Raw genomic sequence first — 20,407 nt, forward strand, 5'->3', positions numbered from 1 at the left:
GCTACTGAATGGATGGATGGATGGATGGGTGGATGGATGGATGGATGGGTGGATGGGTGGGTGGGTGGGTGGAGGCCAGTGCTTTAAACTCCTTCAGGAAGGGTCACAACTGACTTGACAATCTGCATCTGCACTCCACTCCCAGGTCTGTGCCCCCAAGGAGTGGGGGCAGCTGTGCAAACAAGAACTTGTACACAAATGCTCACAGACGCGCCCAGCAGCCTAGCGGTGGAAACGTGGAGGCCACCTGATGGATGGATAAACCACCGCGGTCTGTCCTCACGGTGGAAAATCATTCAGCCATTGAAAGGGATGAAGTATCGATACATCTTACAACACGGACGAACCCTGAAAACACGCTAAGTGAAAGAAGTCGGACACAAAAGGCCACCTATCGCATGATTCCATTCATACGAAATGTCCATAGACACAGGAAGCGTACCAGTGGTGGCCAGGGGCTGGGGCAGGGGAGGGGTGGGAGGGGTTTCCCTTTGGGACGGTGACGATGTTCCGGAACTAGGTGGTGGTATTTCACAACATCGTGAATGTACTAAAATCCTCTTGACGATACACTCTAAGTGGGCATGCGGTAAATGTTACGCTAGGTGAGTATTACCTCAACATAAACATAACAGCACGTGCCCTCCCAAAATAAGTGTGCTATTTCTGGATCCCAGGAGAGCTGAGCTCTAAGACGGTGCAACACCTGGAAGAACCTGAATAAGCCTAAATCCCACGCCGGCGCTTCCCCCCCCCCGCCTGCAGCCACCACCCGCAGCCCCCCCCCCGCAGCCCCCACCCGCAGGCATGACAGCGAGATTGCCCCAGCCGGAGGATTCCCGAGTTAGAGCTCCGCAACCAGACTCCGGGCTCCTGTCTGCTCTTCCCGACCTCTGTCCACTCCAGCCAGCACCTGGGCCGTGACCTCCACAGGCTGCAAATACGCTTTGCGAGGCACCACGCAGTCCCCGGCCACCGCCTACACGTAATAGCTGCCTCCCGGCGTGTGCCGGGTCACGGTCAGCCCGCTGGCCTTCCTCCCTCCCCGCCCTAGTCCGTGAAGAGGTAAGTGCAGAAACTCTTTCTCTTTGGCAAGGTTTGTTACAGTGCCCCACATTCACGACCTGGGCCCGGAGAGGCGCAGAGGAGGGCTGGGCATCCCTCCAACTCCCACGCAGCACCGGGGCTCCGAAGTCAGGTATCCGGGCCAAGAGTCCCGGCCAGACAGCCACCGAGCCGGCGCATCCTCCCTGGGCCCAGGTCTCTTCTGCCTGCGGTCACGGTGGCCGCCTGAGTGCCTGGCCATTCCTGTGCTGTCCCCCTTCAGAGCAGGATGGAAGAATACAGCGGTCTCCTCTGCACAACACAAGGTCGGGCCCGCAGGTGACCAGTGTGGGTCCTCCTAGACCTGACCCCTTTCCTCGTCCAAACACACACAGTTTCTGGGCAGATTTCGACATTTACTTCATCCTTTATTCTTCCAGGAATTGCCAAGGAACAGTAACACGGTCCAAAAGGTAGACCAAAGAAGAAAAAGGCATTAAATCCCAGGCAGTACATAAAGAACAATTCACCTTTGAATGACTGATTAGACAGGCTTATTGCTGAGGAAGACTGTCCGGCTGTGCTCCTCACACACCCGGACTACAGTTCCGTGCTCAGGGAAGAAAGCTGGAAGGAGCTGTGCCAACTGACAGGTTAACAGCAGGTAAGTCTGGGCGACAGAATCCTGGGTGGGCTTTCTTACCTGTATTTTCTAAGCATTATAATTACCATGTGGTATAACAGTAAGACAATGCCTTATGAAAAGCAGGACTGTGGCTGTGTCCCCGCCCCCCACGCCGATCTGCGGACACGCTCCGCCCACATACCTTGTTGAGCTTGCCCAGGGAGGAGATCAGGTCCGCCCACTCGCTGGAGGACTCGAAATTTCTTAGAGCCTTTTCGATCACTGAAGAGTAACTTTTGTATCTGTAGTCATTTAGCAGTTCCTGTTCTTCCGGGTCCATCTTACATTCTTGCAGCGGAGAAAGTGCCTGAAAGCGAATCCAAGGTAAAGCAATGAGGCAGCTATTTGCGGACATTAATCGCGCCCAGCCCAGAGCTGGAGGACGCCCCTCCGTCTGCAAACACCGCCCGCACACAAACTCCCCGGGTGGGTGATCCAGTTCAAATATTTAGCAAGGCTTCTAGGCCGGGCACTAGGGTACGTGCAAGATAAACAGATCCGGGCCTCCTGGGTCCTGAGAGGCAAGGGACGGAGCAGGCAGAAGCAAAAATGCCAGGGTTCCACCTCATCGACAAAATCAGTGTTGGAGCGAACCTCGCAGCACGAGTGCTAACTACACGGTGCTGCCGACTGGTAACCGTGAACGCGGAGGGCCCCTCCCACTGCAGGGCGCTAATAAACCTGAGGAGACAGCCTGCGTGGCAATCCAACCCTCTATGACTATACTAGAATAAAGGGCTGGAAATAACTCTAGAAGAGATCTGCTGGAGAAACAAAGTTACAAAACACAAGGATGTAAGAAAGTAAGGCGTGGGACAGCCCATTCGGTTACTCAATTCCGACCACCCCAGCGCCCTGAGCACCAGGCGCTGCGGCCACAGCTTTGGGCCGCAGTGTAGGGTCTGGATGCAAGCTGGTCACACCAGGACCCAAGGAACCATCCTTTCATCCTTCTTGCCTCTGTACATTCTTCTGACAGGTTCTTTCATCCTTTCCTGTGGCTAGACACATTCATTATACATGAACCGCCGCGGCCGTGACAAAGCCCGAGACGTAGGCCGTCTAATCCCAACTCCACAGGCAGCCAGTTCCCTTCATTTTCATCCCCACGTGACAGAAGGGGACAGCGGCCAGGCAATGCTGCTCTAACCCGACTTTGGGAAAACATCCACCATTTACACGCCGCAACGTACACAGGACACAGGCACGCTTGTGTCGAGTCCTGTTTTTGTCCCTTTTCCTAAAAATTGGTGATAGTATTTAACGCTGACTGTGAAGTGCTCCACACGTCTGTCTCCGGGGACCCGTAAGTACCAGAGGACACCCTCCCTCCGGGCTCCAGCACGCAGTCCAGCCCCCGAGGGTGGGCGGGTTTGTGCGTGCATTTGTTCTGTAGGCTTACGTGTCCGGAATCCCGCAAGGTTCTAGGACATCTTCTCATACACACTTTTTGAAATAAAAAATATATCCTATAAAAAAAAATCTGCAAGTCAGCCCATCGGTCTATTCAAGCCATCACAACTCTGAAAAACACTCCACACGGTGTGGAAATGTCAGCATTCCAGACGCCAAGACTGGGGCCCTCGTTTTCTCTCTCTCTATGCTCAGGGATCTTCCCCTTCCTGTAACTCATAACTACCGTCCTCACGCTAGTGACCCATGGATTTGCAACAGCCGCCCAAACGCCCCCCTCTGATGGCCGGATTCCTGCAAATGTCTGCTTGACCCCTCCGCCTGGATGGGGTACAGGTGTCTCAAACTTAGTGCCCCCCGAACCAGACTCTCGGGTGCACCCCAACAAAAGGGGGTCTAGCCACACTCGTTTGCTGGCCACGGTGAAGGAACGTATCTCCTGATCGGCAGAGGGGAAGGAACAAAACGCTGGTTCCCGCCGCAGGACGGACGGACGGACGGACCTGGAAAGTACACGCCTGGTGGAAGAAGCGGGTCCCACAGGCCACGTCTGACTCTGTGTGTATTCTACGCCCGGAACAGCTGAATCCACAGCCGCGGCGAGTGCAGGAGCGATTGCCGAGGGCGGGGAGTAGGAACAGGGAGTAACCGCAAATAGAAACAAGGGATCTTTTTAGGGAAATGGAAATGTGCTAAAATTGGCTTATGGCAATGGTGGCACAACTCTGCAAACTTACTAAGAATCACTGGCTTGTAGACTCGAATGAGTGTTATGGTCTGTAAATTACACCTCAATTAGGCTATTTAAAAAAAAAAAAAAACAACCCTTACTCTTGATTCCATCTGCTCAACATGCTCCTTCTGCAGTCTTCCCTTCCGCAGAAAGTGGCTCCATCACCCCCTTCGTGCTGGACTCTCTTTCTTCTCTTCACCGGTCACGCTCAACCCAAGTCCGGTGGGCCCTTCTCCCGAAACACCTGTGGCCTCTCTTGTGCCCCATGTCCACGGCCGCCCTGTGCCCGGCACCTTTCCCCTGTGAGCCCGCACAGGCCTCCCAGTTCCACTGCGCCTCCTTCACTCTGCCCCTCCCGCCGCACTCGGCACCGCACTCCAAGAAGCCTCTTCTCGCGCATTAAAATACGTACCCTGGCCAGGTAGCTCAGTTGGTTAGAGCATCATCCGATACGCCGAGGTTGCGGGTTCAACCTCCCGTCAGGGCACATGCAAGTGCCAACCAATAAATGCATCAGAGAATGGAACAACAGAGTTCAGGCTGCGAACCAAAGTGTCGCGGGTTCGATTCCCAGTCAGGGCACATGCCTGGGTTGCCGGCCACGGCCCCCAGCAACCACACATTGATGTCTCTCTCTCTCTCTCTCCCCCCCCCCACTCCCTTCCCTCTCTGTCTAAAAAAATAAATAAATAAATAAATCTTTTAAAAAAAAGAAAGGGGAACAATAAATCAGTATTTCTCCCTTCCTTCTTTCTCTAAAATCAGTAAATTAAAAAAAAAACAAAACAAAACATCCCCACCATGTTTAAACTCCCCATCAAGCTTGCAACGAATCCTAAGCCCTCCCCGATTCACCCGTGGCCTACAAGGCTCCACCTGCCTCCTGGAGGCTGACTGACTCATCCGGCCACAGAGCCTTTGCACACGCCGGGTCTCTCAGCGAAAACGCAGTGTGCTCGCATACCCACCCACGCCGTTCCCTATTCATTCCCGGGAAGGCCTGCCCCTCCTTCTGAAATAGCCTTCATCTTTGAAAACATTAAGGATGGCAAACAGAGGTGGTCGTTTATTTTGCCGAGTAAGAAGTCAGTACATCCAAATGTGTGGTCCATAACTTTTTTTTTTCCAGGAAACGTTTAGGTGTGAAATCCCAGCATCTTGGAACCACTGCAGTCTCCAAGCATAGTCTCTCTGTTCTCTGTGTTAAGTGTCTAAAAACTGGGAAAGGAAACATGAAAGAGACTGGTTCCCCTCTCAGGTCACAGTCCAATGAAAGCGGAAGTACCTAACTACATATTTCAGTGTAATGTGGCGCACACACAGGGATGGAGGGTGAGTTGAAGCGACAGAGTGACGCTGGTAGGAGGCGAGGCCAGAGGAAGCCCAACCAGCAGCAGAGGGTTTCCCCGGAGCCCACAGGTGTGGGCGGCTACTTGGCAGGAAAGAGCCTGGTCACCGGTAATGTGTGCATTTAGGAGGGTGGCAAAGGGGCATCGCCGCTCACGGCAAGGAGGGTGTCGGCCAGGTGAGAGCAGGTGACCGGAGCAGTCGATGTTATTGTGCTTGGCTAGGGGAAGGGAGTACTACTCCGGGCCGCCGACAGCACAGTCGAGAAGTTTGAAAATGGCCACTCAAGCAAACTCCTTTATTTCAACACATAAGGCAGGCGCTGCCATGCTGTGAAGAAAGTTTCCTGGCGGACTTGTGAAATCCATCATTTATGCATGCTTTTATCTCATGCAACACACGAGTCCTGTGAGAAGGGGCTCACTGGCCTCCGGTGAGGACGCCTGGACACCAGGCCCTCCGGGACACCGCCCAGGTCACACAGCAACACCCGGCGGACTCAGGATCCCGGCGCACGGCCTGCCTGCACTACATCACGCTGCAGGTGAAATGAACAGCTCAGCTCTTTTGACATTGATTTTGCAATCGACCCTGAATACCTTTTCTGTGCGAGACTCGGGAGCTCAGAAAGACTGACCGAGTTCTACCGCCTACTAACAGTTAAACACACAGAAGAGTCCTCCCTTAAACAAGTGTCATCTGACCAGGTTTATCTGTCTGGAAATCTAAAATGTCAGCAGAAAATCTCTCACCTTACCCATTCTTAATTTCTTACAAAAAGAAGTTCAAGGGAAAAATCAACAGTCAGATCCAAAGGAAATTCACTATAAAGACGCTTATATGAAGGAACATTTCTAAGTTAGATAAAAGGAAAAACAGTGAAAACTGACAGCCACCCTCCGGCAAGTACAAACACATATCAATAGATGATGACCCCTGACCTACAGCGAACACTCATCAGCAATTGGTTAATTGGTTTAGCCAACTCTGGGGCACATTACTTTGAATTTGGTCTTTCAGAGTGGTACTTCAATTGTGGTAAATTTAAAGACACTAATGGGAACAGGCTGGGGGCGGATGGGGGGGGCCTCCATTTCCTTATCAGAAAAAATCCTACAAAGGTTTTCCTAAATGTAGGGCAGCTGTCCCAGGCTAGGGAAACACCTGCTAAAGGGCCACCCACGCCAGCCACAGCAGGCAATCCTGCAAGACGCAGGGGCCAGGCTGGGAGAGCGCGTGCACGGCAGCTCAGATCCCTTCTTATGGGGACAGTCTGGGAGACTTTGGGGTCCTCCCTTAACAAGGAAGCCCTCGTTTTATTAAGGGCTCGGTCCCTAGCCCTCCTCTCCAACTAGGACAGCGCAGCAAACAAAGGCACAGCTTCTTGCCGGTCAGCAGCAGGCAGAGGTGAGGAACTGGAGGGCTGTGGCCCACCTGACCTCCACCTGCCAGACCAGAGGCCGCACCAGGCCAGCAAGGGGGTGGCCGCACCTCCCACACATCCGTGGAGCTGGGGGAACAAGCAAGGGACCCTGCCCAGCCTCCAGGGCTGTCCCTCGAGGGTCCCGGACCGGAGTCCACGCCCACGCGCGGCCTCGCCAGAGCCACCCCGCACTGCAGCAGTGCGGGACCGGGTCGCGCTCCGAGAACCACCTACACCCCGGGACCGCCTCCACGGTGCCGCCGGAACCCTGCGCAGCCCGGAGAGGACGCCTGCGCCGCCTCGCCACTCGCGGGCCCGCGGGAGACGCCCGGGCTCCCTGGCTCCACCGGCGGCCGAGGACGTGGGTCCGACTTACCCTCAGCAGCGGTGGCCTTTCTTGGGGGCCGCGCCCACGGGCGGCGCAGAGGACCCGGCCTGGTTGGGCAGGAAGAGCTGGTGGCTGCTGCGGCTCAGCCGAGAGCCGGGACCGCGGAGGAAACGCCGCGCCCGAGCCCGTGGGCCAAAGCTCCGAGGGGAGGGGCGGGACCGGGATGTGGAGCCTCCGGGCGCGGGGGCGGAGCCGGGTTGGGCCCTCTGTGCTTGGGGCGGGGCTAAGACGGGCTCTGAGGGGGCGGGGCCAGGGCGTGCCCTCGGTGTGCAGGGATTGGGCAAAAGAAAGAGGTCCCGGATCCTCGGTTTGTTTGGCGGAACCGCAAGCCTATCCTGGACGCTCGGGGCGGGGTCGGGAGGCCGGCCTGACCCGGGGGCGGGTCGGGAGGCGGAACCTCGGCTTGCGTGGGGGCTGGGAGGCGGGTTCTCCGTGTGAGTTGGCGGGTCCTTCGAGCGCACCGCGGGGCACGCTCCCACAGCTTCCCGGCGGACGGGGGCGTCGCTATCAGCCAGGACTGCTAGCTTGCGCCGTGGCCATAGGACTGTCCCCGCTCGCACAGGTGGCGGGGTGGCTCCGCCTCTCACCTGGAACTCTCCCGACACACTCGAAGAGTGGGAGTCCAAGCGTGGATCGGCCTGCCAGAGGGGGGGCTTTGGAGTTACAGACTAGAGAACCGTGGGGCTCGAGAACGGTGGGGCCGAGGGCACCTGGCTCACCTGCTCCTTCCCACCACCCAAACCCTCGGAGAGGAGGCGGACCACAGAGGCTTGGGGCCTCTGGCTAAGGTGCCTCGTCCCCACAGGCCCCGCCTTTGCGACCCTTGGCATCAGAGGAGGTGAAGGAATGAATTCCTGAAATGCTCTTGGTTAAGTGCACTCTGGCTCAGAGAGGGGCCCTCTGTCACCCTCCCTGTCATCTTCACCAGCCTTCGGACCCAGCCAGTTCAGACCCACCCTACCTGGCCTGACAGCTGCAGGGCGAGAGGCACCTTGAAGGATGGGCTTCAGGTGGAGTTCACCTGAGCACCGCGCTTGCACCTGCTGGGGCTCCCAGCCAACCAAAGCGATGCCACCTGTTGGTTGAGGTTGTAATTTGTGTGGAGGCCGCCAGCCCTTTAACCCCTTGAGTTCCATGAAGTATTTTCAGTTCTATTCTGGGGCTTCAGAAGGCAAGGCAGGCATGAAAGAATTTGGGGGGTGGGGGAGGGGAGTGGAAGGACCACGAACTCTACACATTGTACAGAACATTTCGATGCCCAAGGGGATCTATCACCTCGCCCAAATCACCTAGAATATTCTAATAGTCTGGGATGCTGGATCTCTGGCCTTAGCCATCTACATCTCCATTTGAGTGCCCCAGATGTAAGTCCTTTAGCAGTCAATTCTGGAAATGGTCTTAAAGGAGAAGCAGAGAAAAACTGGATGATTGAGCATTTATCAAGAAAAAAAATTTCATGACACCTGCTTCCTGAGTGAAGATCTGATAAACTTTGTTTTACAAAAACAAGTCTGGCAAACGATGAGATTTTGCAAATCCTAGCCACACTCCACACTGCACTGAACCAACAAGATGAAAGAACTGCTTCTACTCAACATCGAAAAAGAGAAGCAGCCTGTGTCAAAACCACCAGGCCCAGCTCTGTCCCGATACAGTTACATAATGTAATACACACGCCCTGTGTTTGTGTCACCTATCTCCAAAGAACTCCAAGTGTGTGGGAGTTCATCTAAATCACCGAATTTTTCAGACTGTAAGACGCACCTAGGTTTTAGAGGAGGAAAATAGGGAAAAAATTTTTGAAGCAAAAAATGTGGTAAAATATTTAATAACATAAATAACATAGGCCACCACCACCCTTCCCCCCACATCGAACCAGGTGAGCTACATTCTGACTATAAGACGCACCCTCCTTTTCCTCCTAAGTTTGGGGGAGGAGAAAAGTGGGTCTTATAATCCAAAAATACGGTAACTTTGATAAATTCAAGTAGTAGTTATACTTGGATTTTCAGTTGTGTGGGAGGCCAGCACCCCTAACTAACTCCCTGTTGTTTGAGCTCAACTATATTTTAAACCCTTGACATAGTAACTCCACTTATAACCAGGATTGACAGTAAATGTACAGCATTGAGATCTAAAAGTTTATTCCTATAAGAAACCTGTGTTTTTGGGTCCAGTTGTCTTGTCACACTTGAAAGTCTCTTCAGCCATGTTCATCTGTTTAAGACATGTAAATAGAGCAGGTTCCTTGCATAATAATACTCAAACTACCCAGGGCATTTCAGATGTAATTTAAGTCCGAACTTGGATGGTCCTCACCTCTCCGACCATCGAGAAGGTATTATGAACCAGAGACAACGACGTGCTCTGGCCCAGGCTGGCCCCACTGTGCGAGGGACTGGCCAGGCGAACACCTTCCGAGCATCTGTGTGCAGATACGGGTGACCTTTAAGCCTGCCTCTCCTATGAACTTGGTTCTAATCCACCCGTCTAGATAGAAGTCCCACATCCTCCCGTGTTTGATGTTGTGTCCACTTGTGGTTGACTTGCAGGAGCAGCTAAACCTTTGTCCGCCTCGTCAGTGTCATCGGCCTCCTCATTTCCACACGACATCGCAGCTCAGCTGTGTGGCCTGTCGCAACCCTTGTGGCCGTTCAGTAGGTGAGGGAGAATGCCAAGGCCAGGCCTCGGGCTGATACTGTGTGCGGGCTCACCACCCGTGCGTCGACCTAGAAAAGCATGTCACAGAGAGGCTGATGTGGGCGGGGTCACTGGCTCCTAAAAAACACATCTTCTGGGATAACCCATCTAAAATACACCACTTTTAAACCACATTTCAATCATCCACTTTATGGAAAAATTTGCATAGAGGCCAATGTAGGGACCCGGTCACCACATGGCTTGCAAATCGCTTACATTCGGCGTTATCACCTGCCTTCGTTTTTACACCAGGGGAGTTGCCCGTCGCCTCCAGACTCACGATGGTGCACTGGGTGTGACCAGCGCTAGGTGCCGAGAAAAGGCAGGGAGCTCGGCGCTAAGGCAAGACCCGGAGACAGTGTGGCTCACAGCTCTGAGCGCCGTGACCCTGGCACGTTACCCAGCCTCGCCAAGCCTTCGCTTCCCCATCAGAAAGGTGACATCAAGACCTGCCTCACGTAGAACACCGTCGAGAAAGCCTCAGTGTACTGTGGGCTCCCAACTCACGACTCCTTTTCTAGCCTAACTTATTTTTCACTACCGCCTATCATGAAACACTTCCCACACACTTTTTGTGAGACCCCTTTGGTTGCAAGACCAAGACCCCAGGTCAGACCAGTTTAAAAAGGGAAATTCCTCCGAAGGGAACAGAGCATCGTGGAGCATGTCGCAGAGCCAGGGGTCTCAGGAATGGCCTGAGGCCAGGGAAGAGGTGCCACTGCGGGGCGGGGGCCGTCTCTCTTTGGGCCGCTCTGGAAATGCTTCTTCTGAGAGTCCATTGCCTCCTCCTCCAGCAACGCCTCTCTCCTTCTGCTCCTCGGACCATGTGGGTGGGGCGGGGCCGCTCCCAGCCGCAGCTCTGAGCTTCCCCTGGTCCATCCCAGGGGGTCCCCAGGGCTGGCGCAGTCAGCTGAGGCTGGCAGGGCAAAGTCCCCTTGTGGCCGCTGCCCCTGCAAACTTGGGGAAGACGCAGGGGATAGGGGACAGGAGGTCATTCTTGGGAAGAGGGTGCTGGGCAGACCGTCCAGTAAGGGCCCCTGTGACTTTTTCATAAAAATGAGAAATGCCATTCTGGTGAGCAGTTTACAATGGAGAGTTTTCTGAGTGGACTACATGCTGACCCCGAAATGTCAAGGTGAGATTTGGCTGGAGACAAAAAAAAAAAAAAAGGCATAGTCAGAAAGGGACCAGCTTGTTTGCTTCCTTGTGTGCTTCCCGCCTGCGATTGCATCAGGCTGGCCTGAGGGGGCCGCGGGGTGGCTGTGCCATCCCGGTCGGTCACACCTTGCAGGCCCGCTGCCGAGGAAGGCCAAGCATGGAGAAGGGATTCAGGAAACTTATCAAAAACCATTACAATGTTTTCAGAGCCAGACAAGAAGTCATTAAAATGTCTTAGGCGCTGTGGTCCGAGACGAACATGAGAGCGCGCTGGATTTAGTCAGGCAGTTGAGCGATGGCTGGAAGACTCGGAATGCCGAATTTCGAGCTGGGTGGGACTCCGGCGCGCTCTGCCCAAGGGGGTGAGAAAGTGAGGCGGGGGCTGAGAGAGCCGGCCTGGCACTTTGCCACACTGCCCTTGTAAGCGGGACAGTCAGGAAAAATGAATACCTCGCACCCCATGGCAGACCAGAAATAACGGGGTCACCGGTGTGGCCCTGGTCCCCCTAATAAATGAAGGCTTGAGCATTTTCATCCTTCGCTGATTCTCAGGCGGAAAACGGGGTCACCCCTTTCTTCTGTGATGCGATTGTCGGGTGACGTGACCTCTGTGGGTATCACCAAGTGCCAGGGTGGCTGTTTCCCCCTGAGAACAGCACACCCTGAGCTGGGCGAACGTGGGCCTTCTCCCTGTGTGGGTGGTGTCCGCTGTGCACCTGTGGTGTTTGTGCTGGTCGTCCCCACTCCGGCCTCCACTGCTCTGCCAACTTCCTTCACAAGTTTATCTCTTCTCGTCAGCGACATGTGTTGGTCTCCAGGCCTTTTTTCCTACAGGGCATGCACAGAACCCATGAGGCTGGTTGCAAAATTCACCTGACTCGAAAGCAGCGAACGCGGAGTTGCCCGTGGTCGGGGAGGCTGCGGAAGGGGCCCCGGGAGACCTCTGCAGCATCACCCTGGGCCGCAGGGCAGAGGGCAGCGGCACAGGTTAAGGAGGGGACATCTGTATCCGTCAGAGCAGAGAGCTGGTCTGGACAAAGATGCCCACGCAGGGACAAGGTCAAAGAAGTGGCGGGGCCGCCTTGCAAACAACCTGGGGAGAACACAGAATGCAAACCCTAAAAGAAAAACCCAGTATGGGAGAAACAACATCCCAGCAAAAAATAAATAAATAAATAAATAAATAAAAAGACATTCCTCCCAGGTTTTGCAAGCCACCTGTACCAGTGGACTCCATAAGTATGAGAATGATTTAAAATGCACTCAAATATGACAAACAGGATGGGAGACGAAGCAGGGGTGCAGAGTTAAGGCAACAGAGCCACCCCACGAGAGACACCAGGGGACAGCTGGAGCGCCGCGCCAGGGCCTGCGACCTCTCGCTCTCCATAGACCGGGGTGCTCAGTGTGGTTCTCAGCAGCAGCAGCAGCAGCAGCAGCAGCAGCCCCTGGGACCAGGGAGCAGTGGCCATCCTCGGGCCCCAGCGCCGGGCTGTGGTGCCACACGCCCCCAGGAGAATCTGCTGCCCTTGTACACGCGGCCACCGCAGGACTGGCTCCTCCTCTCGGGCCCGGGTCTGGGCCCAGCACATCGGCCAGCCCGAGTCCCGAGCCAGACCCCTCTCCCTGGGCGGCCCTAAAGGACACTCCTGAAGGACAGAAACACAGCGGACCACGAATGACCCTGGAGTTCGTTCACTCGTTCCATTTATTGAGCGTTAAGCACCGAAGAAGGCATTCACCAGTCCTGGACGACTTTGTCACGGACCAGCTGGCCGTGAGGCCCGGTGGCGTCCGGGGGCAGCAGGGCCAAGTAGACGGGGGTCTCGGCCCCCTCCTCCACGGTCCTGGAGCCATACTCCCCGGCCATGTCCGTCTTCACCCATCCGGGGCAGCAGGCATTCAGCAGGATCCGGTCGGCCTTTCTCTTCTCGTCCAGGCGCCGGGCCAGGATCCTCGACAAGACCGTGACCCCCAGCTTGGACACCCCGTACGCCGAGCTGGGCCAGCCCTCCCTCTCGTGCACCTCGTTGCGGGCGTCCTCCACGAACTTCTTCATGAGGTCCACCAGGTCCTCCTCCGTGAGTGTCTCGCAGCGGAACTTCTCCTGCAGGTCTTCGCTGCAGTTCTCCAGCGCCCGGGACCCCTGCAGGCTGCTGATGTTCACCACTCTGCCTGCAACGGGGGGACGCAAACCGTGAGAGCACGTCACACACACAACTGTCGGACGGCTGTGCCAGCAATGGGCCGTGATTGCCTGCTACCACGGGCTCAACTGCTGATTAAAAATCGTGACCCGCTCTGGCTGGCGTAGCTCAGTGGATTGAGCGTGGGCTGGGAACCAAAGTGTTGCAGGTTCAATTCCCAGCCAGGGTACATGCCTGGGTTGCAGGCTATAACCCCCAGGAACTGCACATTGATATTTCTCTCTCTCTCTCTTTCCCTCTCTAAAAATAAATAAATAAAATCTTAAAAAAAAAATCGTGACCCTAGAAGGCACTAGTGGGGTTTAATTGCTTTTCTTTTTGTCCTGCTCTCTTAAAGGAAAGAACCCCCTTCCATCAGGCATTGGGGCTAAAGAGCAGTGATGCCCCATTCGGTGAGGTGGTCTGCAGGAGAATCACCGGGTAGTGTATAAAACGCCCCCGCCCTCCTCCCACACACCCCAGGGGCTTCGGAACCTGCTTTCCTAGGGATAGCACCTTCTCCCGGAACTTGAAAGCTCTCCAGCGGTTTGCACAATTCCCTAGGGTCGGGCCGTGCCTTTGGGATGACCCTTGCCCATCCCTAATAATGGATATTTTCCCACATGGAGTGGCATTGATTCCCACCCTGGTTTTGATTTTCCTTACATGTTAAGCAGTTGTTAATAAATAATGAAATATAATTAATGAGTTAATGTTCGTAATAACAGTAATTCACAGCTAGTAAAAACACAGTTCTGTCCGTAAACACAAATAGGCAGGCCCAAATTATAAAACAATTTGAAGTGTTGGTGGAAACCCCCAAAGCAGTACATGTGTGAGTTTACACATTTCATCCAATAGAAAAACACCAGTTTGGGAGGATTCTTGTCTTAGAATTTTTCTGAGTCTGCTCCTGTTGCTTCCCACAGGATAACTGGATTTTGCCTCCTTTTCTGAGCGGCATTCCCCCCAAGCACACGGCCCCGGACGGAGGTCGCTCACTCTGCCCCTGAAAGGGAGCTCCCCGGCCCCCCAGGTACCTAAGACTCCTGGTGTTTTCTCTCTTTCCTTCCTTCATGACTCCTCTCCCTCTCTAGCTGGTCACAGGCATGTCCTTCCCAATTTTAACTTTTACTGAAACCTACAGAGAAGTTGCCAGAATAGGTCAATAAACGCCCACATAGCCTTCATCTAAGTTACCAGTTATTCACATGTTGCCGCACTTGAGACACTTATCATGGCACAACGCTATTATCTAAAGCGGGGATTTGCAACCTGTGTGCTGCAAGAATTTTTAAAACAGTCAATACCTGCCTATTTAGGCAGGGCACTGATCTCTTTTCCCCTTAGTTGTCAAATAAAAAATGACAACAGCCAACACAACAATAGCCACCCGGTGTGAATGCCCTGTCTTGAACCTTAAATACATAGGCCATGTAACAGAGTTGCATCTTATTGGTCATATTGCATAGTAAGGTTGTGTCTGATTGGCTAATTCGTGGTACCAGAACTCCTTATACACAAGTATAGACACATGAGTTTTTAAAAAGTCATTTTCAAGTGCACTGGCTGGCGTGGCTCAGTTCATTGGGCGCCATCCTGCAAACCGAAAGGTCACAATTCCTGGTCACAGCACACGCCTGGGTTGCGGGTTTGGTCCCCAGTCAGGGTGCGTGCAGGAGGCAACTGACGGATGTTTCTCTCTCACACCAATATTTCTCTCCCTCTCTTTCTCCCTTCCTTCCCTCCTTCTGGAATCAATAAAAAAGAAAAAAAAATTTAAAGTCACTTTGAAACAAAAAAGGTAGGTAATTACTCTGTTTTTGTAAATCAATAAACATCATACCCGTTTTTTGTCAGATTGGCAAAAAATGTATTTCTGGTGTGCTGCAGAGTTTCGGTAACGAGTGTGTGTGTGCGGGGACACGAAAGGGTTGGAACCCGCTGCTCTGAGGGCAATCCGTGAACATGTCCCCAGCTGTCCCCGTCCCCCTCCCTCCTAGGGTGCGATCGTTTCCATCCCGGCTCCAGGATGAGGTCATGGGTGGCATGTAGCTGTCCTATCTCTTCAGTCCACTTGACTCCAGAGAACTTGACCTTTTGGGAGACGCTGGTCCAGGCCACTATTCCGCAGCATTTCCCCCGGTGTGGACTGGCCCGATGTTTTTTTGTCTGGGTCCACGTCAGTATTTTGGCCCGCAGCCGTGCGTGGGCGATGCTGTGTCCCTCACTACTTCCTGAACAGGTTTGGTCTCAGCCACTTGGCTGCTACTGGGAATTACATTTAAAAGGGAAAGAAAGAAAAGAAAAACAAATTGCTGGAACTACTCTATGCCTCTGATGGAAACACACCTAAGAGGAAGGGGTGTCCTCTTTGCTCTGAGGATGACGCACCTCTGGGAGAGGCCAAGGGGTGACAGTCCCAACAGCCGGAAGGGTCCCAGTGAGCCCTGGGAAGGGCCACACCCACATCACGTGCAGGCCCTCAGCTGAGCACCAGGTAGTCGGCGGCACAAGCCCAGAAACCCCTCCCTGTTTCTGGAAGGAGTGGGCAAGCGGCTCCCCCTAGTGGCTTGATACTTGCTTAACCTATTCACTCAGAACCTCGAAAAAACAAGCAAGCCGAGAAACTTTCATTACAGTGGTATTATAAACCTAAACCAAAAGGGGCTTTTAAACCAGGGAGGAAGCAATTCCCTAAAAATCAAGAGGCAAGAGTACTCAGCATTTTGCCATCCAGGTAAATGTGAGGTTCACTGAAAAGTGACAAATATCCCCCAATGTGTTGGAAAGCAGAGATTCTGCTCTGGGAAATGCTGGTCTAGAATGCATTAAAGACAGTGATTCACCTGTTCTGGGCTGATCCCTGAGCCCCACCCTCCTTAGAGGCTTCTTTATTCTTTCAAAACAGCGTGGTCTGCAATCACTCTGCACAGCAACCCTTACTTCCCTGGAATTAACTATCCTGATTTGATTGAGGGGTGCGGTCAGGAAAATTGGATACTGTTGCCAGCTCTATTATTACTTACCACCAGGCTGCGCTCACTTGAATCTCAATTTCCTTCTCTGACAGTGAAGGTATAGGAGCGTAATTTTCCCAGTAGCTTGCAAGCTTTCAAGATAATTGTGTGATTTGAAAATCCAGAGGGAGGAGACTTCCTGGTACTCAGCTAAGAGACATCCCCACAGTGAAGTCCCGTGCAGGGGTAAGAAAGCTCTCTGTCCTGATCAGGAAAGAGCCCCCGACGGAGTAAGTGAAGAAAACAAGGTGGCAAACATGATACTCAACGTTCCCTTTTATGTTTAAAAAAAAAAAAAGAGCAAAAATATGCATTTAGGTTTGCTTAGATTTGAATTTAAAACCCCATTCCCTAGGCCCTGGGCACGCACCAGCCCCGGGCACCTGGGCCCAAGGTATCCTTCTGCCAGCACCTGCAGCTCCACTTGGGGGTTCTCTGTGACCCCACCCTCCTGAGACACCAATAGAGAGAATTACCTGGGCAAGCTGGGGGGAGGTTGGCGGTACAGATACAACTCTCACCAGGGAACTTGTTAGATTTTAAGATTTTTGCACTACAGATCATCTTTGTTCAAAACATTAAATTTTTTAAAAAAGATTTTATTTATTCATTTATAGAGAGAGGGAAAAGGAGGGAGAGAAACATCAATGTGTGGCTGTCTCTCGTATGCCCTCAAACGGGCACCTGGCCAACAACCCAGGCATGTGCCCTGACTGGGAATCGAACTGGTGACCCTTTGACTCCCAGGCCGGCACTCAAAATATTAACATTTAAAAAACACGTTTGTAATAAGAACCAGAGAGTTGCTTTTCCTCAGAATCACAGTTGGCTTTTTGAAAAAGAAAATGCTCAGGGAAGCAAGCCTTCTCCCCCGCCCCCTCATCCAGCCCAGCTGTGACAGAAACTTAGGACCCTTTGTTAATGATGGTTTCCCCCTTGGGCTCTGTGCTCCAAGGGCCTGATGGTCCCTGCCGGCACGGTATGCCCAGCACTCAGAGTAGCCACTGGGTCACGGTAGGCACACAACAAATATTTGTGGACAATGTAATTAAAGTCATGTATTGAATACTTCGGAAAGTGGGCAAGATATTTTCGAATAAGGAAAATCTCCTTTTTATTTTTCACCCAGCAATAGGCACACTTCGCATAAACCTCATCGGCTACCATACTTGGCAAAGCAGAAGGAAAACTTTCTTGGGGGTGTTCTGAATCAGCCCGACAAAGTTTGGTAGGAGGAGAAAGGAATACAGGGAAAGGCATATCAATGCCAGAGCAGAAACGACCCCTCAGGCCCCCAGATGACATGGGCGTGGCCCTGCCACCTTGGGGAGCTGGAGGAGGGATCAGGGAGGTAGCAAAAAGGTGGGAGTTTTGAGACCTGCAATACCTTGTCGTTCTAGGGCTTAGTTCGTGGTGTGGGAGGCCCGAGAGCATGGCCCTGTGTCATACACAGCTGTTAAAGCTAAAGCCATGGGGTTTGGGTGAGGAGTCGGATACATTACAAAAATGCCTTTTACTGTTTCCCCCACAGAGAAATAGCGCCCCCTGGGCGAGTCCTCGGGGAAGCACAGATGCAATTCCACAATCCACCCCCAGACTCACCGTGAGGTTTTATTATCGGCAGTAATTCGGTGCAGACATTTCTCGTAGCAAAAAAGTTGGTCTTCAGCGTTATCTCAGCTTGAATGTCAAAGGGTGTTGGATCGTCAACTTTGAAAAAAGAAAACAAGAAAAAAAATCGGGCATTTTTTCCTGGAACTCTTATAACAAAGTGGATCTTCCCTCTCATTACAGGGGGGAAAAAAAGCTAACTTGACAATTTTTAAACCAGCAGGTCGGTGGTTCTCAAACTTCAATCACACCTCTGCATCACCTGCGGGGCTTGTTAAAACAGCTCTCTGGGCCGCGCCCCCAGAGTTTGGATTGGTTCCCAGGTGGCGCCACAGCTACTGGTCTGCGTGCGAGCCGGGACTTGAGGACTGTGCCTCAAACGTGGACGGCCAGAGGGGGCACCTGCACCCTGCTAAAACGCAGGTTGTGACTCAGCAGGCGCGGGACAAAACCGGGAGTTCTGTGTTCGCAGCCAGCGCCCTGCGTTGCAGGTGCTGCTGGGCGCCGCCCACACCTTGAGGGGCAAGGCTCCCCGCGGCCCTCCACGGCCGCACGGTGTTCCCCACCTGCCCTGGGGCAGCCGGGTGTTTATCCACCAGTCCCCCAGCCGTAGGCTGCCCGGGGTGTCAGCCCTCCCCACCCCCAACCCGCTGCGCTCGCGGGAAGCCCGCAGGCTGAGATTGCAGGGGCGCATGCACAGCCACGGCGACTACTCAAGGCCAAGGGCACGGAAACTCCTGCTGCCCAATAGTTCCTTTTACTCGGTTCTGCCTCTGGGTTTCCCTTCTCCATTAGGTGCTGAGTGGGGCCGGCCTGGTATTTCTTTTTACCCGCAGCACGCACGATGGCAGCTCAGTAACTTTCTTCCCTGAGCAACAAAGTAAGCAATCGCCTTGATTTCCATCCCTCCCCCTCCCCCCGCCCCAAGTATCGAAGATGCGGCTTTAAAACCACCCTTGTATGTTTCACAAACACAGGTTCCCTGGGAGAGGGAACGGGCGCGCTTCCTTCCATTAAACAAAGTCCCCAGTCCAAAAACGTGCAAGAGCGCGCTAATGGAGTCTCGGATTCATTTCCTGCCCCGGGCAGCTGGCCCTGGGCAGATGGCCCCGGGCATCTGTGAATGCGCCCTTTCAGGAAAGCGAAAGCCGGAACAGAGCTTGGAGACCCTTCGCGGAGAAAACGTTTCTGGCCTTAGACAGAAAGCGGATGAGCTCAGCAGGGCGTGGCCCCCTCCCAGGAGGCAGTTTACTTGTTGCAAAGCGCAGCAGCTGACAGTTCCGCGGGGGCCTCGCACAGGCCGGCACAGGCCGGCGGGAGGGTGGGGCGCGTTGTGCCCCGCACCCCGGCCCCTTTGGCACTGAGCGAACCTCTCCCGCAACTCTGGGAAGCCAAAGCCCGTCACAGGAGGCGGCGGCCGAAGGTATTACGAGGGGCGCACGCTGCCCTTCCCGGCCACTCAAGTGGATGGGTGGGGGCGCCTGCGGCTCGCAGCCCCGCACCCTCGGGCACCCAGGGACCTCCCACTCCCCCACCTACACTTGAAGGCGATGCCCGCGTTGTTGACCAGCACGTTGAGCCCCCCGTACTCCTTGCGCAGGAAGTCCCGCAGGGCGCGGATGCTCTGCAGGTCGTCGATGTCCAGCTGGTGGAAGCGCGGGCTCAGGCCCTCTGCCTGCAGCTGCTGCACGGCCGCCCGGCCCCGCTCCGCGTCCCGCGCCGTGAGCACCACGTCCCCCGAGAACTGCCGGCACAGGTCCCGCGCGATGGCGAAGCCGATGCCCTTGTTGGCCCCGGTGACCAGCGCCACGCGGCTGCAGGACGACATGGTTGCGTGGGTGGTGGGGGGGCGGGGCACGTGCTCAAAGAGTGAATGGAGCTGGAGGCCACGGGGCCGGGCACCCTCTTCGGAGACCCGGTCACAGTCAGAAAGGCCGCACAGAACAGAGTTCTGGGACTCAGCGCCGGACTTCCAGCAACGAGGCTGCGGCCTTGGCCCCTCCCTCCAAGGAGGGGCCTTCTTTTCCCAAGCTTTCGTAACTCCGGATTCCTGGGTCCGCCCCCTCCTCGCGCTGCAGGCTCCGGGAGGCTCCTCTGAGCCCGGCAGTCCGTCCAGGGTCTCTCCGCGGAGCGGCGGTTGTTCTCCCAACACCGGACCGTGATGGGTCGGTAGGGTCTAGAGATCCTGGCGGTTGGACTGAAAAAAACTATTTTAGGAGAAACCCAAACAGAGAAAAACTAGTGCTGCGTGTTTTTCTTGGGTGTGCGCCCAATGTCTCTTATAAGATGAGAATGTTCGTTTTTTCCTTAAAATGCAACGACATTATTTAGACCTGGTAACCGCTCCTGGGCACATAGGTGTCGTTGCTTGCTTAGGAGGAACTCGAGAGAGAGCAAAAAGGCCCTACAAGTAGTTACAGGTGTGCGGCGGGGTACGTCGCTCTGAGTGATTCTCGGGGCGCCCCCACGCGGAAGGGAATGTTGAGGAAGCTCTTACCGTGTGTTAAGCCCTTTATTGGAATATTGTTTTTTTTTTCTTTTTGATCCTGTCATAACTCCTAGGGGTGCCAAGTACCTGCATTTTGGGTTTGTCCAAGGTGATATGTATACTTTTTTTTCCCCTCCCAGTGAAATCTGTGTACCCAGAAAGTTCAGCTGAAAAGGAGATCCCAAAGGTGTGTCAGGGTGTGGATGGGCAA

The 20,407-nt window shown here is 54.1% G+C and overlaps 2 protein-coding genes across 6 annotated transcripts in view; both read right to left on the reverse strand.

Annotated features, from left to right (window-relative positions):
* Positions 1-7,182, reverse strand: part of DOP1B (DOP1 leucine zipper like protein B) — a 79,448-nt gene extending 72,266 nt beyond the window's left edge. For 4 of the 5 annotated variants that reach the window (XR_006787403.1, XM_045852446.1, XM_045852448.1 and 1 more), the window contains exons 1-2: positions 7,022-7,153; positions 1,872-2,036 (exon numbers count right to left, since the gene is read on the reverse strand). Coding sequence is in view for 4 of the 5 variants with exons in the window: in XM_045852446.1 (XP_045708402.1) it covers positions 1,872-2,009 (138 nt within the window). In the remaining variant the exon portion in view is untranslated. Of the gene's footprint in view, positions 1-1,871; positions 2,037-7,021 lie in introns of all 5 variants that reach the window. The other variant, XM_045852449.1, reaches the window with a different exon arrangement.
* Positions 7,183-12,576: 5,394 nt separating this feature from the next.
* CBR3 (carbonyl reductase 3) lies at positions 12,577-19,696 on the reverse strand. The gene is made up of 3 exons (XM_045852486.1): positions 19,248-19,696; positions 17,700-17,807; positions 12,577-13,066 (listed from the first exon to the last, which is right to left on the reverse strand). The coding sequence occupies exons 1-3, from the start codon at positions 19,534-19,536 to the stop codon at positions 12,630-12,632; spliced, it is 834 nt and encodes a 277-aa protein (XP_045708442.1). The 5' UTR covers positions 19,537-19,696; the 3' UTR covers positions 12,577-12,629.
* Positions 19,697-20,407: the final 711 nt, after the last annotated feature.

The sequence above is a fragment of the Phyllostomus hastatus genome, unplaced genomic scaffold, assembly GCF_019186645.2.
Source record: "Phyllostomus hastatus isolate PE091 unplaced genomic scaffold, TTU_PhHast_1.1 phas_contig_948, whole genome shotgun sequence".
NCBI lineage: Eukaryota > Metazoa > Chordata > Mammalia > Chiroptera > Phyllostomidae > Phyllostomus > Phyllostomus hastatus.

Coding starts and splice junctions, on each gene's coding strand:
- CBR3 (XM_045852486.1), bottom strand. CDS start 19,536: ATGTCGTCCTGCAGCCGCGTGGCGCTGGTCACCGGGGCCAACAAGGGC. Junction 17,808..19,247: donor CGCGGGCATCGCCTTCAAGT/GTAGGTGGGGGA, acceptor CTTTTTTCAAAG/TTGACGATCCAACACCCTTT. Junction 13,067..17,699: donor GCCGATAATAAAACCTCACG/GTGAGTCTGGGG, acceptor CCCCCGTTGCAG/GCAGAGTGGTGAACATCAGC.